The following is a 21727-nucleotide window of genomic DNA, read 5'->3' on the forward strand; positions in this document are numbered from 1 at the left end:
TAGAACACATTTCCTCAAACTATGATTTGAGGTATCATTCATATCCACTGCAAAAACAGTGCAGGATGAATTAAGTGCCAAAGTTTAATATTTTTCAAAACCCTATAACCCTTATGATGAGCTTAGCTTAGCAAGCACAAAAACAAACATCTTTACTCCGTTACAGGTTACTCACTTCTACCTCTTCCAAGCCAACAGAAGAAAAGGGCTGTAAACACAATGACAAAATTGAAAATTCACATTTCACGGTCTTGCTTAAGAGTATATTTAATCAGAAAATATGATCTTTAAAAGGGTCTTAAGGTAAACCATTGAGACCAAGAAATTAGCTTGTAATTTATTGGTAGAAAAGGTCAAGGAAAATAATCGTAAAAGCCATGAAAACATAAACCCCACTGACTTTCACCTTATAAATAAATCACTTTTACTCTTGCATAAGCTAAGTGTTTTGAACATAACATTTAATTATCTTTGTGCACACGCACATCCTTCAAATTACTCTAGACTCCAGGAAGGGTACAGAGAAAATCCTATGACAATGTTTAAACATTGACAATATGTCTCTGCTTATCTGTGTAATCAGTGTAATGCTGCAGATGAAATTCAAAGTTAAATTTCATACACTTGATTGTTCAGAGGAATAGTTTCACACTTAAAGGTTCAATGCCAGTAACATACTGACTGTGCAGGACCAACTCCTATCCAATCCACTCCAAAACAACACAAGAAAGGGGAGGGAAAGATGCACACGTTCACAAACACACTCATTCCACTCGCACAAAGAAGAGGTCCAGGGCTGCAGCAGGTTTTAATGCTATTATGGAAGGCCAGAGAATTTGCACACATGGCACAGCGTCCAACACACACACCCTGCCCTGCTATTACAAAATCTTGGACTCTCAGATGTCAAATCAACAGTAATAAATAAATTTAATCTTTAGAAGGCTTTGTTGGGCAGGAAGAAAAAAAAAAAAATCCTCCTCCATTACTTTCCTTACAGGACCAAAGTTCCTGTGTCTTTTGTCTGCTTAACAGACTACACTCAGAAATATTTTCAGACCACAGTGGCCTCACAAGTAATGCTACATGAACAAAAGTTTCCAACAAATTGAAAAGAAGGGGAAAAATTTTTTTTGAAGAAAGCAGCATCCTGTAGGTTTCGTTTCTGGAGAAAACTCCTCAGGGTCTTTGGGAAGACTGATCTGAATCAGCATAATCCCACCAAAATCCATCCTGACATCATCTCTTAGCTGTATTGGGATCAGTGTGTTTAAAGGGAGAGTGACAGGGTGTGAACATGGTAAGCAGCTCGTTGGTGATGCACAGGGTGTGTCACGACAGCATAGTAAGAAGTCTTCAGTGCATCGGCCTCTAGACTCCCTCCTCCTCGTGCTGGTTGTCTTTATAGATATCTCTGACCAGCAGCACTCGAGTAAGGAGCCTAGCCAGCGCGCTCTTCTCTAGAGGCGTCGAGCTGAACCAGAGCGGACTGTCCGAGGAAGCAGAGACCTCTGGCTTCATGTAAAAAAAATCTGTCCTCTGTCTCACAGACTCTGGGCTGAGGAGAGACGAAGAGAGGAGATGGGTAAAATTTAAACAGCAGTCAGATCCCACAGAGTCCATTTAACAGAACTAGATATACAGCAATATTAAAAATCTGGCTGATACCGCAAATGCAAATATTTTCATGTTAAACTGATATATATTTAAATAAAACCCTAATATCAATAGTTTTAAATGCTACAAGTATATTTAGGAATCACAGTATGAAAAATGGTTATTCATTTTGAGATTAACAGTAATCTTTTGGTAAAGATGTTAAATTTAACTTAAATTATTAATTATAATCTCCACTGCATAATTAGATCTACACTACCATTCAAAAGCTTGGGGTTGGTGAGATTTTTTAAAATATTTTTGAAAGAAGTCTCTTATTCTCACCAAAGCTGCATTTATTTCAAAAATAGTTAAAAAATAAAATAAATAAATAAATAAATAAAAAAAAACAGTAAAATTACAAAGTAAAATTACAATTTAAAATTAATTTTAAAATATATTACAATTGAAAATAGTTCATTTCTTCCTGTGATATCAAAGCTGAATTTTCAGCATCATTACTCCAGACTTCAGTGTCACACGATCCTTCATAAATCATTCTAATATGCTGATTTGGCACTCAAGAAACATGTATTATTATTATAAATGTTGAAAACAACTGTGCTGCTTAATATTTTTGTGAAAACATGATACACTTTAAGGATTCTTGAATGAATACAATGATGTTCAAAACAACATTTATTTGAAATTAGAGATGCACCAATTGCAGTTTTCTCCCGGGTAACCTGCCAATACCGATTTTTGCTGATTCTGGTTTTAAATTAAATAGATTAAATTACTATAATTGACAGGATATACAAACAAAAATCTACTTTTCTTCAATGCAAAATTTTATTTTCATAAAAAACAAGTAGAAAGACAGCAATAAAGTAAGAACAAATCAACAAATTTCAAACAACAGCACAAATAAATGCAATAGAATAAAGAGAGATATGAAATAGTTTTTCAGGTGGGTCTAACAGTATATTCAGGTAAGAAATACAGAAATTCAAGTAATCAAATGTAAAATAACACTGGATAGTCTTCATTGTAAAAATTAAATACAGATTAACTTACAATTGCTTACAAAAGTTATTCAGTCAAGAGCAGAGTTTTCTTTGTCTTTTGTTCTTTTATTACCATGACAGACAGTAGCAGGAATATTAGACTGCTGTCACTTTAAGAGTTTATGCACAGACCCAATATACTGTTACACAACTTGCGTTATCTTTCTCAACTAATTAGGTTCCAAAACTGATTGTGTTTAACTTAATACTCGCCAAGATGGGCATTTCGACAAAATTTGTGTATTTGACCGTTTAAGCTCAGTAAGCCACTCATTTTGGTACTTGCTACTCACAAGCTGCTTGAGACTGAGAGGTGGCTTATGTGCACGCCACTTATATAGATCAGTGGTGCGCATGCTTTTGGTCTGAGCGTGAAACCTGTGGGAATTAGCAAAATTATGTGTAATGCAAGCACTATTTAACCTAAACAAATAAGACGAGTGAGTGAGAGGCGGCGGGTGTGTCATTGCTCCGTCAGAGAGAAGAGAGCAAGAACACGCAGATGATGTTATTGCCTGTGTCGCTGACAACAAAGCGGATCAGCTCGGAATTGGCAAGGGCTGATCACATGGAAAATAGTCAGATTCCGGTCCCTGGCCGGTCAATCAGTGCATCTCTATTTGAATTAGAAAACTCACCATCACTTTTGATTAATTTAATGCGTCCTTGCTGAATAAAATAATTTATTTTTTTGTCTGGCCTGTTTCAATTTTTCAAACTGTTTACATTAATACCTCACCAAGACAGGGGTTGGGTCACTGCAGGGTCTCTTTACAGAGAGTATGATGTGTCCTCATACTACAAGTGTCAACACCATGTTTCAGGATGTGAACAGCAAATGTTATAATCACTGGACACTGCTTAGTTCAAAACAACTTGAACAAGCTAATCAAGGTCTTGGGCTGCCCTTTCCCACCAAAATAGTGCTAGTGTTTGGTCAGAGGATGTGCACACCTCTTTTAGATGAAATTCTTCAAATGTATAACAAATAAGTAACTGTTATATGTGACTCACCACTTCGAAAGGTAAAGCTCATAGAGTCGGCACTCGTGTTTCTTAACAGGACAGTGAGCAGATCCTCCTGAACCACCGTCCGCCTCAAAGTTTGAGTCACAGTCATCTTTACGCCTCCTCTTACTTCCTGATTGCTCTATAGAAAAATAGACACGTTTCAGCATCAGGTACAAAAGACAAAATTACATTGCAACAAACAGCTCAAACCAAAAAGACTAAAAATCTGTTGCAGAATAACAGCAATAGTGATGATAAAATACATCAAAAATTAACTTTACAATACATTTTAAATGTGTAAATTTTACTATGGTATAATACTTCAGATGAACACACCATGCTGCTCCTGTGAGATGGAGGGGATACGTATACAAACGGTCGTCTCATGGCTGTGGGGTTTGGAAGTGCTAGGGCCGTAGACGTTTCCAAATGAGAGGCGTAAGTGCTGTTCAGTGGTGTGAAGACCAAAGTATTTGGTGTTAAGATAGAGGAGGGATCTCAGTAGGACAGAGGGCGTCTGCTCCCCGAGCTGACCGCTGCTCCACAGATACTGCTCTTCAACACGACCCCACCGAGAACCTTAACACACACACAAAAAAAAAAAAAAAAAAAAAAAAAAAAAAAAACACAACACACTTAACACTGGAACAACACTGATCATAACCGCAATAAAATTAGTTAAAGTAAGTTAAAGGTAGGGTAGGCAATTTTTCTTATAAACACTTTGTTATACTGGTTGAAACTCTCCTCACATCCTAATAGCAATGTCAACACTATCAACGCCGAAATGCAGCAGTCAGGTGGTACAAGTAAGAGTTGTTTACGTACATTATTATTGTAATTCAGCATTATGTGCTTTGAGACATGAAGTAATTTAATGCCATCTTTCGTGACGCTTTACAGAACCCGCTGGGCTCGTTCATGTGTTTTGGAGGAGTGGTGGTTTTGGAGAGCACTCTGAATGGAGGGTGGGATCTTATGCTTTCAAAGCTAGCATGCTATTGCTAGCCTCTCTGAAATTGCCTACCCTACCTTTAAAGAAAGACTCCATATACTGAGCACTTTTTGTGTGTGAAATGTCCTCATAGTTGGATTGAGTCAACAGTACTTTTCAGAATGTGAACAGCAATGGTTATAATCACTGGACATTTCAAAATGACAATCACAGAATGATTTCTTCACATTTTCTATAAATGTATTAATGCATTTACCATCTGGAAGGACACTGGGTTGCCAGTCTTTGAGGAGCTTGTTTAGTTCTTCCCCAAACATGTGGTACTGTGGGTCACTAAAGAGGTCATCTGTCCTTCCCTTGTCCTGCAAATACTACAAAACACCCACAAAAATGTGATAAACACAACAGCACATTGCAAGACACATGCCTTTAATAAAAAGCGACTGGGTCAGTCTCCAATGAGTAGTGTAATGTGTCCTCATAGCAAAAGCATCAACACCATGTTTCTGGATGTGAACAGCAAATGTTATAATCACTGGACACAACTTAACCCAGGAGTGCAAAAGGCTAGACCTAGTTTTCTGCACAGTTTAGCTTCAAACACAACTTTACTACTTAATCATGGTCTCTTTATTTCTCATTTTCAATTGATGGGAACTTTCAATGTTGAACTAAGAGTAAGACTTTAAGAAATAAGACATTTTTTCAGGATTCTCTCATCACAAGATTGCTTTGATGTTTGGGGGTCTCCACAGACCCAACAGTAAAATATGATTTTGTGGGGAAAAAAAAAAAAAAAAAAAAAAAAAAAAAAAAAAAAAAGTTTAAACAAATGTAATAGTTTATTAATTATTCATGTTTTTACTCCACATTTGTGCAGTTTTATATTATTTATATATATATATATATATATATATATATATATATATATATTTTTTTTTTTTTTTTAAGTATTGATTTTTACCATTTCCTCATTCATTTCAAATGTGGGGTCTGGGGAGACCCCAAACATACTGAGCGTGACTTTTTTTTTCCACACTAACATACAACCAGATATCATTGTAGAGCTAGCAAGTGTCAATAAAGTCATCAAGTCTCATACCATTTACATGAAGGTATTTAGATTTTTTTTTCCTTTTTAAACTTCAGCAAATGTCATTTGAGGTCTAAAATGACTCCAAACAGTGCATAAGGGTTAAATACGCACAAATCGGTACCATACTGGTTATCGCCCCATATTAGAAACTTTAATTTATTAGTACTGGCTAACATTGGAAATTTTAAAGCTGTATTGATCTGTCGAGTTACACATAGAAGTCAAAAAGGTAATATCAACATTAGAGAACTATAGTCTATACTTTATTTTTATTTTTTTTAAATCCTGCACACTGCACCTTTAATTGTGCATGCTTATTTCCCTTATTTTTACATTTAGATTACTTTTTTGTCATCTAATGCTCACTGAAATCTAATCTTCAAAATCACTAATAATTTAATACTTTTAATAAATTACATAACTTTAGCAAGTCTCAAAATGAATATACATTTTTCATACTGTCCATTATAAAAATTTACTTGCATTTAAAATGCGTTTTAAAACGTGTTTTATTTTTAAATGTATTCATACAAAACAGTATGACAAATCTGCTTATCAATATTGGACAGAATTTTAATATTGGTGAATCCTTACTTTAGATGTAAAGATAAGGATGTATAAATCAAAATAAATAACAGTATAACCAAATTCAAGCATAATGATACTCGTATATCTGCAAATAAAATTGCAAAAGCTGTAAATCACAATTTTGAATTTAATTAATTCATTGTACAACCCTACTCTGAGAAAAGCCTGCATCTATGAATTTTTATTGATGTATATTGAGTTTCCATAAGCACATCATAACTTTCATTTACATCAAATGCACAGGTTTAGTGAAGCAATGCCCTTTTTAACAAGAGGCTCTGTTGTCTAATGCAGTGATTGTCAAACCTGTCCTGGGACCCTACTACCACTGCACATTTTGTATGTCTTCCTCATCTAGCAACACACCAGATTCAACTCACCAGCTCATTAGTAGAGAAGACAAGACTTGAATTGGGTGTGTCCCATGAGAAAGACAGAAAATGTGGAGTGGTGGGGGTGCCTAGGGCAGGTTTGAGAAGCACTGGTCTTAATGATCTTCTTTTACAGCTTTAATGGGCAACAAGCATGTGCAAAACTCAGGATGTGGACAGTCTCACCTTCTGGATGCTGAGACAGAGGTAAAGGAGGCTGTCTGGAGTATAGTGCTCCCCGTTGGGTCGACGCACCTCTTTGACGAAGTGAGATAAAGACTGATTCAGCTCTGCTGGGCTCAGGGACAGGAGACTGCCGTTTAAACTAACTGCCCATGAAAAAACAAAAAAAATATTACCTTGAGCGACATCAGTACAGCATAGAGAGACATTTTAAGATTATCTTGATGACATGGTATAATAAGGCAGGTTTTACAAGAGTAGGATTCTGCAATCAATTCAGATAGCCGGAAAAAAGTGCCCTCATAACTCAAAGTGATCAACAAAACTGATTCAGAATGTGAACAGCAATGAAGTTATAATCATTGAGCACAATTAAACCAATCAAAAGGCTCAAACAATCCAAGCTTGAGAATGTCCCTTGGGCCATCTGGCATTACGATCTACAAATCAAGCATTAAACTGAATGAACCAAGTTTAAGTTTGTGGGAAGATCAATCATGACGAATACCTTGTTTCTGGCTCTCCTTTACTTTGGATTGACTGGACGGTGAGGCTTCAGATGTGGCCCATCTCCTCCATGCGTTTAAGCCATATCTGGAGCTCAAAGGGAAAGAGCTGTCTGCTGCTGAGGACTCTACTGTTGGTGACGAGGATAACGAGGATGAAGACTCTTCCTCTACTGCCCGCCTCTTCTGACCCTGCAGCAAAAGTAGGTCAGAAACATTAGCATACACACAGTGATTGTTAACAATCACCTCTGTGACTACGAGCCTCATATAAAACTTCAGCAATCACGACACATCAGCATGTGAACAGCAAATGGTTTTCTAATCACAGGACAGCACTGCATGTGATGTTATTGGGGTGAATGTGTTCATTACCCTCCTCCTGGTTCTGGGCCGAGGCGTCTTCTCTTTCTCCTCAGCCAGGACTGGAGGCAATGAGAAGAGGATGTCTGTATCTAGACGCTCCACCAGGACGGGCTCTGATGCTGGAAAAGACATGTCTTTACTATGTATAATTTTGCATTTTGGAAACAGTGATCACATATTCAGAGAGATTAACAGAGGAAAATACTTTAAGGTAGACATCATCATGAATGGTAGAAATGGAAATATTGACCCTCCAAACATTAAAAAAAAAAAAAAAAAAAAAGTAAATCTTTTGCAATAACAATTGTGTTGATTTGGTGGTACTGTACCTAAGGGCAAGTCCTTCTCCAGGTCCAAATCTGGTTCATACTTGTCTTCCTCCTCCTCTTCTGAACTACCACTGCCATTTTCATGTTTTAGACTTTCCATTTTCATCTCTCTACTGCTCTTTTCACATTTGATGTCTATACAAAAAAGAAAAAAAAAAGAAAGAAAAAAAAAGACATCAGGGTTTTAGTTGTAGGATTTCAGCTAATGGTTGCGTGGATTCTTTTAAAAAATTAATTTTACACTCCTACGGTCAACTTTCTTTATCAAAACAAACAAACCAAAAAATCTATTACCTTACAAATAAATCAAATAATACCTAAATAATGCAAACAAGTCATTGGTGCAACATTACTCGCGTATAAAGAATCTAAATGCATGCGCCATGGATAAATAAAATGTAACAGCCTCTGCACGGACAATAATGAAATAATTGTAATTAAACCACATTGTTGATGAAAATGGCATGAGAAAAATAAAAGTGCTAGTTAATATTAATAATGCAATGTTTTTTCTTTAAAAAAAGCAAAAAATTTATATTACTGCATCCCAGGTTTTTGATTATTTGTTGTAAATTGGTTCAAAAAGACACATTAGACATGCAGTGTCAATTTAACAAGAAACAATGGTGCAGTATGAATGGAGAGGAAAGACTGGTTTATAAAGAAGGGAATGTGAGATTGCTACTGGAGCAGAAATGTAGAGGATGTCAAAAAGCTGAGGCAGTGACTCAAGCAAAGTCTTGCTTCTATCTGTCAAAGGTGGATGGCTCCTAACAGGTTCTTACTTGAGCATTTGGGCTTCTCATCTTCTTCATGTGCAATCACTTCAGCCATCGCTATTAGATCAGCTTCCAGAGGGTCAGAGGGAACTTTGGCTTTGAGCTCATTGATGGTCTTCACAATCTGCTCAGCGTTCTGCAGCGTGGTTGGTAGAAACACTGGCACAGGCACCTGAAAGCACCAGAACGAGCCACAGAGCAATGAGGGTCATCTCCATGAAGTAAGGCATGTTGCTGTAATATATTTCAGACCATTTTCACATTTTTATGAAATAAAATTAAAGAATAAAAAAAAAATAATAATAATAATAAAAAAAAATAATAATAATATATATATATAAAAAAATTTGTTTAATTTATTCATTTAAATAGATTAATAAATAAAATAGTATTATAAGCACAACATGAAGCACTTTCACAAACGGACTTAGACTTTGAATTGTACTGTATTTTCAACTGGTAGAGGAGCCTGACTTGAATATACCCACTAAAACAACATACCCACATATATGTCAGGAATAATTGGTGACAGGCTGTTGAATTGTTAAAAAATGATGCACTCCTGAAGTGGTAATGCGGCCATGACACAGGTGTGCATTATTTTTCCTTATAATTCAACAGCCCAGAGTCAATTATTCCACTTGTACTAAGGCTATCACACCTCAAATGACATTGTTCAGATGTTTTATTTCAAGACATTTGTCAGGTTTTTGTCCTTAAAATGCTCTTATGTATAGGACTCATTTGTCATTTCTAACACATCTCATTGATATGCAGACTAATGCAGTTATTAGAGACAGAGATTCATTGATTAAGGCAGCAGCGTCTCTACTATTAGCAAAGCTAATAGTTTAACTGCTTCAAGAACAGCGACATTACCACCTTGCTACTGAGAAATGTGTGTATACGTTTGTATGGGAAAGAGAGCAAGAGAAAGAGAGCGTGCTTTCCATAGATAATAAAATGTCATTTCATAGAAATAGTTTGTCATTTTTATCCTATTGTTTGTTAGATTTATTTGCTTGATCAATGTCTTTGTGGGTTTTGGTTCTTTTGTTGCTGGAGGTTGTAAGGACCTTTGAAATGACTGAAATAATTTGGCGAAGCGATACAGAACTGTAAAGTGGACAAGAACTGCCTGGAACTACTTTATATCAAAATCAAGCATTTAACAGCACATAGTATAAATATTTATATATGCATATTGCAATTTAAAAAAAAGAAAATGTGATGCTTTCATTCTGTGAGGAAACTCTTACCGGTACAGGTATTGCAATAGGAGTGGGTGTGGCCTGAGCATAGAGGTTCATGGGTACTGGGATGTAAACAGGAACAGGGATCGGAACAGGAACATACTCCTTTCCTGAGCCCTCCAGGTCTGCCTCATCTGAGGGGAAGCAGAGACAGAAGCACATAACTCTCGATCTTTTCTAGTTTATGCATTTGTTTCGTCACAGAACAGAAGGTGCTCACCTGTCTGCAACGGTTTGCTCTGCATGTGGGGTTTGCAGTAGGTGGCCTTGGTCATGGTGAGGGGCTTACAGAGCACAGCTTTATTCTTCACATCCTTCAGGACCCCTCCCCCAGCATACGATACAGGCCCCTGAGTAAACGACTGCAACAGTCACAATAAGAACAGACTACAGTGAATTGAAACAACTACTCTCTGTGCCAATCTGTAGCGTCTTGTGTGTAAGAAAGATTCAGTCAAAACTGACAGCATCCTCACCATCTTAGATGCTTGGGTTGGTCCTCCGAACCCTGTTAATGGACCAAAAGAGTTCATTTTAAACATGACAGCATTATTTATATATGCATATTTCCAGACGCACGGTTTTAAATTGCACCTAAAGCTGTGTTTTCCGGGCCTTTCTGAGTGGCCATGTCAGGCTCGTTCTGCTGGCAGTAGAAGCGCAGGAGACACTGCTGGTCACAGAAATGCTTCATCTCTGCACGCCACTGCACAGACTCCGTCAGGTTCCCCTGTACCTTACAGCAGTCGCAGCGCGCCGCCTAGTGGACACAGCCCAGAAATACAGGGATTTCAAATTACTGCAGCACAGAATTGGGTCAAAGACCTGCAATTTACAACAGTATGAAGGATCTCTGATATCAACAGTTTCCCTAAATATGTAATCCCTCATAATAGTCCTACATATACTGGGGGTATTTTAATCTGGAGGAGGCCATTTTTTTCAAACGTCAGTTTAATGCAATATGTCAGTCCCATACAATCCCGTGTTCAGTGAACAAGCGGCATTATCAGGGCTTGATCACATGATCTTAAAGTTAGGAATGATCAAATCAGTGTACCTTGTAGTACCAGTCGTGAAACTTTTTAGCACACGTCTCGCTGCAAAAGTCCCTGCTGACTCCGTCTATCTGTTTGGTGACAGATTTCTTACACATCTGGGTGCAGTGATTGCAAGTGACACACTTCAGGCCCAGACGCCTGGCAAAATCCTGCTTGAACAGTAACTTACAGCCTGCAGAAGGAATAAATAGACAGCCTGATATATCACACCTGTTATTATGAATAAATGTAGTAAATAGCTTAAAATAATACATCAAATTCATTAGAACATTGTCCTCATACCCTAAAGATAAAATCACAGCATGTCATGATGTGAACAGCAGTAGATTTAATCACAGGACAATATGCTGTTAAACACGCCCCGAAATTCGACTGTAAACAGAATAATGACCTTCACTACAGAAGGGCCTCTTCACCCCCGAGAACTTCACAGTCTCATGCAGAGTCTTCTCTTCTTGACAGTACTCGCAGAACGTCACTATGCAGTGGAGCTTCTTGTAGTCATCACAACAGGTCTTACTGCAGAACTGATGCACTTTATCCTGCAGAATATAAATAATAATAACAATTAATAAAAATAACAACAACAGTAAGAAAAAGAACTCTGCTTCATGGAAAAATACCGGCATATGGGTTTGGAACAATGTGAGTAAATAATGGCAGAATATTAATTTTGAGGAGAAGAATTCTTTTAAAATATTTAAGTCTTAATAAAATAATAGGCTATTTGAAGATGTTCTCACCTCCCACTCCAGAATCTCCGGCTTCAGGTTGAAGGAACCTCGACAGTAATTGCATTTCAGCTGAACGTTGTCTGAAGCTGAAGTAGGAAGTTGCCCATTGGCTGATGTTTGGATGGTGGCATTCTGCAGGGGGCATTTGGATAACAAAGCCACCAGTAGAACATTACTATTGTGTACTTAGACATGGACATTCCTAGCATTTAACGATGCATGTACTAGCTTGAGTTCTTCTACTCAGAAATACCAGATATAACAAGCTTTAATGGCATCTGAAGTACCTGGAACTTAGTGACACATTGTGAACTGCAGAAGCTCAAAACCTTCCCTTCAGGCAAAGTTGCCTGATATTGAGGTAAAGCATTTCTCTTACAGAAGTGGCATGAGGGCTCAGAATCTACAAACACAAACAAGATCAAACATGAGCTGACATTTATAACAGATACTCAGTTCTTATAGCCCCAAATCTGACTTAGAGTTTGTAGAAATCAAATTGCCTGGCAAGTATAAATGTGGTAAAAACTATATGGGCATTATATGTACTGCAGAATAAAAAAATGTTTTGTGTATTCAACACCACATTATGAAAACCACATCAAACTTAGGCATTAGGGGAACACAAATGTAGGCTGTTTGGCACCCATGGAGTGAGAGTCACAATATCAGCTCTAGGTTGTGATTATCTACTCACTCTGTGCAGCAGCTGTGAATTTGCTCTTGGTCATACAGGCTGTGGTGCAGTAAGACTCCATGGCTCCATTTGACCCGATACACTGAGTGGCATCAAATGATCTGCACATCACTTTACAGCCACTACACTGCACTATCTTCCCATGAGTCTGTGGAAAGAGAATAAATGAGAGTAATCACTAAAAACATTAGAACTAGGGCTGCACAATTAATCAAAACAAAGCCTAAACTGAAAAGGCTTTCTGTGATTATCAAATTGCAAAGGATTGAAGATTTAATAAAAAAAATGCGCTGCACGTTTCAGAGTGAAGCACAGCACTGTGTTCTTTTACATGTGTGGAGCATAATCAGGTGTTTTCAGTGTCTTAAGGCCCGTTCACACCAAGAACGATAACTATAAAGATATAGTTCTAAAAATTGTTCTAAATATAAAAGAATAGCAGAGTCCACACCACAGCTATAACGATATAGGCTAGAGAAACGAAATCACTGGAATAACTTTCAGAATGATTTTTTTCCAGTTGTTGACTGATAAAACACTGACAGCCAATCAGAATCCATTCGAATTTAAGGGCTCGTGCATTTAAAATGACAGACGACATTGCAGAGAAGTTAAAGTCCAGAAAAGGACCGAGGTCCAGAAAAATCCACCACAGTTTGACAATTCAAAAGCCCTTTTCAAGGATACTTTAAAGAAAATGTATATATGGAAAACAATCAGTCATACTCATGGAATAAATGGTGAGAAGTATTAACGATGAGATCATTATTCTAGACTAGCAAACAGCGTGACATAAAAATTACCTCAGGTATCCAGTGCTTGTTTCGACAACATTGCCTTGTTTCCTTTGAAGTTGCAGTGAAAAAGACGTTGTTTTTATTCCACTATTAGATGTTAGATTAGATCGATCAGATTCACTGTTAGATTAGATCGATTACACTAGCTATTCGCTCAAAACATAGCATGCTGAGGACATCTGCTGGTTAAAGCTGTGTAAATGCAACAAGAACAGCAACAACTAGTTGTACACACTTTGAAACTGCAGCGCGTGAGCTTAGAATAAACAGACTGTTATCGTTTGTTGGTGTGGACACAAATATAGTTATCGTTCTTGGTGTGAACGGGCCTTTATAGTGGCTCAGTTCACAGTACAAGATGCTCCACACAAATTCATCTCTGCGTCTTCTGAGTTTGGGTCACTTATATCATGCATTTGAGAATAAATTATAAAATAAAGACATTAGGACAGCCATAAATGTTAGTATTGTAATTTTACAGTGGCACTGTAAAAAGTTATATTTATATTGTTATTTTTTCTTAAATATTTGATTTTATTTTACAGTGAAATATTATAATACTACTATTTCTTATTTTGTTTTATATTTTCTATTTAGTAATATTACAAACAACCATAGCAAAACGTGAAGTTTCTTTTAAATCACAAGTTTTAATCCGAAACAAATGTGCAATAAGATTTTCACAGAACTGTGTGATGTGAACCTTTAAAGTTTGACTTTGTACAGTTTCTTGATTTGAATGTCAATCAAAGACTGAGCTGAAAGGAATTAGTGAATTTTTCAGGACTTTAACACATTAAACTGAAACACTTACCTGTTTATAGTCCCTGATGCAATTTTGACAGCAAAAGCGTTTCTGCTGACCGTCGATGAGTAAAAAGTAGTTCGCTGTGGCACGACTTGGCAGGTAGTTCCCGCACTGTTCACAGCAGTTCATAATGAGCCCGTTAGCCATACGGTAACGATTAAAGCACGCGTCACTGCAGATCTTGTGGGTCACATTCTTGAAGCTCACCTCATGTCGAATCTGGAGAAAAAAAACCATACATCAAAATGATGCATTGTATTTAATGCTCATTCAACAATTAAATTAATGTTATAAATCAAACAAATAGACTACTAAATTGGTGTAATGGTCTTTTCTTCTGTTCCCAAGGTGATCGCTATGGATACACCACAAATACAGTCAAGGATAGCAGTAACCATGGCTACAAGGCTGGAGGCTTGATAGTGCTCGAAAATTATATTCTACAATGCACAACAATAAAAGGTGGGTGAAAATTACAGTACTTGGGTTTTCCATCCAATTGCAATGAACCTTTATTACAGATATAATGAATATGTGAGCTGATTCTGACCATCCTTACTAATTGGCAGCACTTTTAAAGGCAAGATTCCAGTGCTCTACGACGAGTGAAAATTATTCGTCCGCACAAGTCCTAATACAGTCAAAATGCACAAATTTATGCACATAATACGATCAGAATAAAAACTCCCTAAGCACACTGCATCACTTTCAGAGTGCACACAGCCTTGCTGAATGTAATGGGAATAATCTAGCTCTAACTTGTCACACTATTCATCATTAATTACTATTCATAATCTAAGCCTTTACTATAGTAGGATTCATTAATTCACCAGCATTCACAATGGCTGCCTTTCAGCCATCATCATTGCAGCTTTTATCATTTAGGCCTACTGAGCGAACATCATGTAACAAAAACTAATTAATGAACTAAGCATTTTCAAGCAGGATTGGTACATTACAGAATATAGACATACTAATTTATGACAAACTCTTTATGATTTTCATTAATTGCTTTAAAGTTGCTATGAAACAGAAGTAGAATCAGATCTTTTCATCTGCTTTGTGATGTACATCCAAGAGTAAAAACGCAGGGCATGATTCTATGTTTATTGGATTTAGGGATGTGAGCTTGCAAGAGCGGGGTTTAAACAGACTAAATGATTGGAGAAGTCATATGTCACCGGAAGGCCAAGTTATGACATTTTAATTAAACATCATAATATTTCTAAAAATTGAAACATATGAACAGACGAATTGTTCACAACAAAATCTATAACATGAGTTTATAAAATCTTTGAATGAATTTTCATTTCATGTGACTTTAATGACCATTATTTCATAAAGACTTAACAGATACATTCAAATAGTTTTGATACTAGAATTTGATTCTTACATTTCGCTTGAAAAAGTTTAGGGTCAGTATGATTTTATATTTTTTTAAAAAAGTCTCATGCTGTAAGGCTGAATTTATTTGATCAAAAATACAGTAAAACTGTGATATTGTGAAATATTATTACAATTTAAAATAACTTTATTTTTACTTTAATGTTTTAAAAAGTAATTTATTCCTGTGATGGCAAAGCTAAATTTTCAGCATCATTACACCAGTCCTCAAAGTCACATGATCCTAGAAATCATTCTAATATGCTGATTTGCTGCTCAAGAAACATTTATTATTATTACCAATGTTGAAAACAGTTGTGCTGCTTAATATTTTTCAGGATTCTTGAATGATAAATAGAAAGTTCAAAAGAACAGAACTTATTTAAAAGAAAAATCTTTTGTAGCTTTATAAATGTATTTACTGTAAACGTTTACTGGACTACTGATCTGCTAAGGATATGTAATATATGTAAATGCTTCATTCATTTACATTAGTCAAATAAATAAAATATAATGTCAGTGCAATTGAAATGGTTCATCATTGAAAAGGTCTAATGCCCTTTGTTATGCATCAAGTATAACAACAGATCTTCGCCTGCGCCTCAAAATGTTTGTCTGCGCGTCGTCAACAGAAATGCAAGCACAGAGCCCTGATTCCAGAATTCACATTCTGAGTAACACCATATCCTAATCAGGTGGAACAATATTCTTGATAGAAGTAATTTGTCTGTACACATTGAACGTGAAACAAACGTTCACAGCAAAAAATGTATGCAGACATAGTCATGGCTGCAGCTTGTTATGACAGGGTGTAAGAGGTTCAATCCAAATCAAATGTATAGCAGAATGTAAATTGTCTGACCTCGGTGAGCTTTCCACAGACGGTGCACTTGGTTTTAAGCTGGTTTTTCTGAGGATTCTGTTTGTTTTCATAAGCTGCCAGACAGCCTGTGCTACAGAACTCCTGAAATGATTCACTGGAGTCCACCTGGGCCACTATGGTGCCTCCTTTCATGTTGGTAATGTCTCTGATTTGGAGAAGAAGCACAAAAGAGAGAATGACACTCTAAATGAAGAAAAGAAAAACTGTAAAACTGTGCGTTTACAAGCAAGATTGATAAAGTGTCATTTTAACCTGTGGTTAACACTTTCAGACATAAGATCACTCTCTGAAACTCATTCTAAAAGTCATACTTCTTGCACATGGTGCAGCTCTTCTTGGGAGCGGGCTTATGGGAGAAGGCAGACAGGCAGGTTGTCGAGCAGAACAGGTGGGACGATCCTTTGCGCTGGTACGCAGTCTGGCCTTTCTTCAAAGGCTTCTTACAGTTGGCGCATGTGACTTTCATGGTGCGCTGCGGCTGCTGGGATCCTGAGGAGGACTGGCAGGGAGGTTTGGGCAGAGGAGCTGCAGGAGACGGTGAGTCCACTCCAGGCTGCTTCTGGTTACGGGGAAAAGAGGCCGACTGGGAGATCCATGAATCTGAAGGAAAACCAAAAAAAAAAAAAAGATTCAACCTCTATTCTCTATTACGATCTCCGCAAACCTTTTGCTTTTTGAATCCTGGTAACAAAAAAAAAAAAAAAAAAAAAAAAAAACAACTTCCTTAAACTACTGTAAAATATGCACATGAATGGTCAAGTGATCATCATCAAGTCTTTTAAGATCAATAGAGTATCAATAAAGTCTGCTTTCACCCTATTTATTTTCTAAATTCATGTCACGGATGTTATTATAAACACTTCGTCTGTGTATGCGCTTATTTTTTTTAAAAATGTTCTAACCTCGTAATATTTAATCAAATCATAACTTGACCTTCCGGTGAAAACAACCGACTTCTTTCTGGTGACATATGCCAGACTTCTACAATCATTTAGTCCTCTTAATCTCCACCCCTGAAAGCTCAGGTTCATCTGCATAAACTTCTGAGAGAAACGCTCACATCTAAAAATCCAATCAACACTCGATGCATAGAACCAAGTCCCCACCCTACAACTGTTCTTTTTTTAAAATCCGTTTTACTAAAATATATGTCAGAATACAGAAGAAAAGATCTGTCGCTACTTCAGTTTCAAAGCAGATTTTAAATATATATAAATACCTGTCAGTGTGCTGTCTTTCCTAGTGGTGTAAACATCTTTGCACAACACGCATTACATATAATGGGGACTGGTTTTGGAAATTGAAACCTAATACAGATATGGTATTGTTTTGTTAGTACTAGAGAAACAAGTCAATGCAAGCCTCATGTACATCATGTTCTGTGTAAAGGATGACACAGCAGCTACGTGTGGATGACTTACCAGATCTCTGGTGTGTCCCCGTTTCTCCATTCTGCACAGGCTGGCTTGCAGCGCTAATGCGTCCAGGGTTGAACGTGGGTGAAGGTCTGCCGGCTGTACCCTGGTTCTGCTGGGCCTCTGGGTTCAGGCTGAATGCACTGCTGATCTGCAGTCCATTCTCAGCCCCCTCCAAATCCTCCAACTGGCCTGCCGCTGGACCGCCCTCGCCTTTCAGCGATGTCACATTCGTGATCATGAGGTTTATATCCTCTTGTGCGCACACCGCCAGTGGAGTTGCTGTTGACGTTGCCAAGGCAACCGCAGAAGAGTCCATTCCCAGCGTGGTAACACTAGCGATTTTAATTTCAGAGTCAGGCTCGGTGCTGCTCAGGGCATCCTTGGACTCAGGGGGCGGCAGGCAGGAAGAGGCGGCACCCTTGAGCTCTGAATCCTCCTCATCGTCGATAACGATTGGCTCGCTCTGGCTTTTGGCAGTCGTGGATGCGGTTGTGCCGGTGGTAGCTGCAGAGGAGGGAGGACTGGGCGTTTTGGAGGAAGCTGTTGCCGTGGTAGCCGACTCTGCACAGTCATTGGCTGCAGCAAGGGTATCTACAGGTGTGGGGCTGGGGGGCTGTACTCTCCCCTGAGACTGAACAGGAGGCTCTTCTACCAATACTACGTCATCATCATTGTCTTCTGAGGCCTTGGGCAGGTCTGGTGCTGCCTGTGACTCTTCTGCAGATGGAGTCTGTTCTGTCGTGGGTGTTTCCATGTGACCCTCCTCCTCCTCCTCCTCCCCTGTGACCGTACCTGCCTCCTCAACATCTGCCCTGGCTTCCAAATCTCCATCCATCGCTTAGGCAACCACCTGTAGACACAAACACAATGAGCTAAACAATAACCAGAGGAAGCAAAAAAGTCTTGTGAATTATGAATAGAAAATAAAAATAGCTTGTTGATCAATAATCCTTGTATTGCCTGACTACAGCCTGCCATAATTGAACAAATTAGCTCAGTTTACCGTTAATAATGACAGATGTCAATGCGATTAAGAATTTACCAAGGGATTACAAAAGATCAAATTTCAACAAGGGTTCTCTGGAGGAAAAAAAGAAGAAAAATTCACTGGTGAACTTCAAATTATGAAATGCTCGAAAGTGAAAATGATTTAGAGTCTCCAAGTATCCATGACATCATTTATCAAGAAACAGTAATCACTAAGCAACCCAAATTATTCACTCAAGCAAAAGGCTAATAAATTAACAGAAACTCTTACGTCATCAACATGTGACCCATTTAGACTTATTACAGAGCTCAACAAACACCATTTGCCTAACTGTGCTTTCTATCAAAATTAAATCAATGCATGTGTTATTTAAAAGTACATTTAATAATAAAAATAAATTAACAAAAACATACTGACATCAAATCTTTTGGTCTCTCATGTGCAAAAGTACACATAAAAAACAGTGTGATACAACTTTACAATGGATGGATTGTCACAGCAGACACAGATTTCCAAAAGGAAAGACTTTGGTTGAACTTTAATACATCTGGACTGCAATGCAGAGCTTGGAGTCTGTCTCGGTCCATTCCCAGGCTTTGACACTGAATGCCCCATTTCAGATCTTAATGTTGATGCAATACCGGCACAGACTCCGTGTGAAGGCGACGCCAAACAGCCAACACAAAAACACTGCTCAAATAGACGTGACACAAACAAGTTAACATTTTAAATCTATAGGCTTTGCTTGCAAGCTGATGTCATTATCAGGATGCTGGAGAGAGGAAAGTATATGCATTGCTACTGATCCATCTCTCAGACGTGATATAACCACATGCATATGCGCCATGCGCGTGCCAAGTCTGCATTCTAAGCAACAACGCAAATGTTTTCCAAAGGTCCCCACTAAAATGCATCACACTTTCATGGCCCCATAAAGCTACACTTCTCGAGCACCAGTTGTGTCAATTAGCAACATAATGAAGTCATTTTGGGGCGATTCCTACCATTCACCCCTGGGCCGTGCCCTTGACTCTGGACCCTTCGTATCCACACACACACACACACACACACACACACACACACCCGACCGCGATCCGCACGCTGTCAAGGCAACCGGATGACGACGTCAACACGCGGTGCTTCATAGGCTTTCATTATTTTCTAGAAACTCAAGGGCCAACGGGTCTGCAAACTTGCTACGCGAGACCCCCAGGCGGGAGGAGCCTCCCAATCTACCCCAACTACCCCTCTTCACGCAAAATCCCCGGCCCATGTGTCGATTGTGCTCCCACCCCTGGCCTCTCTGGCGCATGCAGCCATTGGATTAGCGGCGAACTGGAGGGAGGAGAGCCTCCGAGACTGCGCCATTGTTATTGTAACGAAAAAAAATAGTCAGAAGTAGTTATCGGAGAATAATCCCCGCGACAAAATTGGAGGGAAACTGAATTAGAATATCATATGTCCATATATATGCATAACGGCACTCTAAAATATGTAATATTTGCATAACAACCCACATAAAACACAGCGACCAATTTTGACTCTTGCTATGAGACACTGAACACACTTCTAACACGTCAATTTAGGAAAATACGTCTGCTTTTGGCTATACTTATGATTCCCTTTAGGATTTCTACGAGAATTAAGTTTTCTTGCCGGTATTACACTTGAGTGAAGGTTTAATTGAAGTTACCCCAGAGCGTTTACCACTTGCAATCAAAAAGCAATACATGTGGTGCCCTGTGGGGGCGCTGCACTGTTAAGAAATATCAACTATAACGCATATTTCACAAAATATTCCAAGCTTGTCAATTTAACTAGGGTCTAAAAGCACATGTACTAGTTAGCAACAAAAACAAGAGCTATTTACAAATTGGTAAATCATCTTGCCCCCTTCAGTCAGCGGGTAGCACTGCTTCATGTCCGCCATTAGAGAGCGAGCGAAACAATGCGCGAGAGCATAGGCAATAGCACCCTGCCACGGCGGAGGGGGGAAATCTCAGGCGGGGTAAAATTGCACGTTAAATTACCCTCGCGTACAAACGCAGGTGACCCCGATAGTTTCCTCAGCTCGAGCTCCGCGGCGGACATAGTTGTAAAAACTTTGGCCAATTACGCACAGTTCAGCATCAAAACGCCAGAGAAATTCTTACCGGAGTAGAGCTGGAGATGATAGAGCGCCACTTTTGTGCCTTGACATAAATCCTGGCGCGCATGCGTGAAAACGTACATACGTTCCAGGCGCGTGGGAGGAGAATACTGCCAACGAGCTCTTCGCGCTACTCACACTGGATCGTGCGCGCGCTGGTTATGGGAAGTCCGATTTGTGTATGGGAATCGGTTCTTTTGAACAGTTCCTTTCAAAGACCCGGCTAAAACACGATTCCGTGATTCTTTTACGCCATGACGTAATAACGCCACCACGTGATCCTTGACATCTCAGTGTGGCACATTATATGTTATTAAAAGTTCCATATCTAGGCACCTTATGTTATTGCTATTCTCTCGAAATGCTATAATTATCTCACTCATCTTTTTCTGGCTCAGTATGAATCAGGCATTTTCAGAAGAGACGGTTCTCGGTTCAATGAGTCAGTGAGTTGTTGACTCAAACATCTATGACCGAATCATGAACGAACCATTCAGATCCATTGTGTGAAATGGTTCAACTGTTTCGTTGAAAAGAATCGACTCAAAAGAACTATTCGTTTACGAAGCAGACATGGCTGGCGCGCGCAAGCGTAGCAGGAACAACGATCACGATGACACGCCTCTTTAGATAGGCGATATTTCATCACGTTGAAGTTTTAAATTTGACAATCCACTGAAGTCATGCAAGATTTGTAAACTAGAGCTTA

At 38.4% G+C, this 21727-nt stretch overlaps 1 protein-coding gene across 2 annotated transcripts; it reads right to left on the reverse strand.

Moving 5' to 3' along the window:
* Positions 1-249: 249 nt before the first annotated feature.
* Positions 250-21189, reverse strand: zmym2 (zinc finger, MYM-type 2). 2 transcript variants are annotated; one of them, XM_051905595.1, is made up of 23 exons: positions 21023-21189; positions 17885-18731; positions 16775-17063; positions 16443-16608; positions 14204-14416; positions 12593-12740; positions 12183-12298; positions 11905-12027; positions 11553-11703; positions 11161-11333; positions 10695-10860; positions 10577-10608; positions 10321-10450; positions 10107-10234; positions 8854-9019; positions 8069-8203; positions 7749-7858; positions 7376-7565; positions 6871-7013; positions 4886-5000; positions 4011-4253; positions 3678-3813; positions 250-1558 (listed from the first exon to the last, which is right to left on the reverse strand). In XM_051905595.1, exons 2-23 carry the CDS (start codon positions 18714-18716, stop codon positions 1372-1374), a joined length of 4092 nt encoding a protein of 1363 aa, XP_051761555.1. In that variant the 5' UTR covers positions 18717-18731; positions 21023-21189; the 3' UTR covers positions 250-1371. The 2 variants fall into 2 exon arrangements, with proteins under 2 accessions (XP_051761555.1, XP_051761554.1); XM_051905594.1 differs by having other exon boundaries at positions 10321-10462.
* Between the last annotated feature and the right edge of the window lie 538 nt (positions 21190-21727).

This window comes from Ctenopharyngodon idella, chromosome 9 (assembly GCF_019924925.1).
Source record: "Ctenopharyngodon idella isolate HZGC_01 chromosome 9, HZGC01, whole genome shotgun sequence".
Classification (NCBI taxonomy): Eukaryota; Metazoa; Chordata; class Actinopteri; order Cypriniformes; family Xenocyprididae; genus Ctenopharyngodon; species Ctenopharyngodon idella.

What these genes read in the sequence shown, in the direction of transcription:
- zmym2 (XM_051905594.1), bottom strand. Translation starts at nt 18,716, where the DNA reads ATGGATGGAGATTTGGAAGCCAGGGCAGATGTTGAGGAGGCAGGTACG. An exon ending in CCCGGAAAACACAGCTTTAG is followed by an intron (nt 10,609 to 10,694) that starts GTGCAATTTAAA and finishes GTCCATTAACAG; the next exon opens with GGTTCGGAGGACCAACCCAA. An exon ending in TGAGAAGCCCAAATGCTCAA is followed by an intron (nt 8,204 to 8,853) that starts GTAAGAACCTGT and finishes TTTTTTGTATAG; the next exon opens with ACATCAAATGTGAAAAGAGC.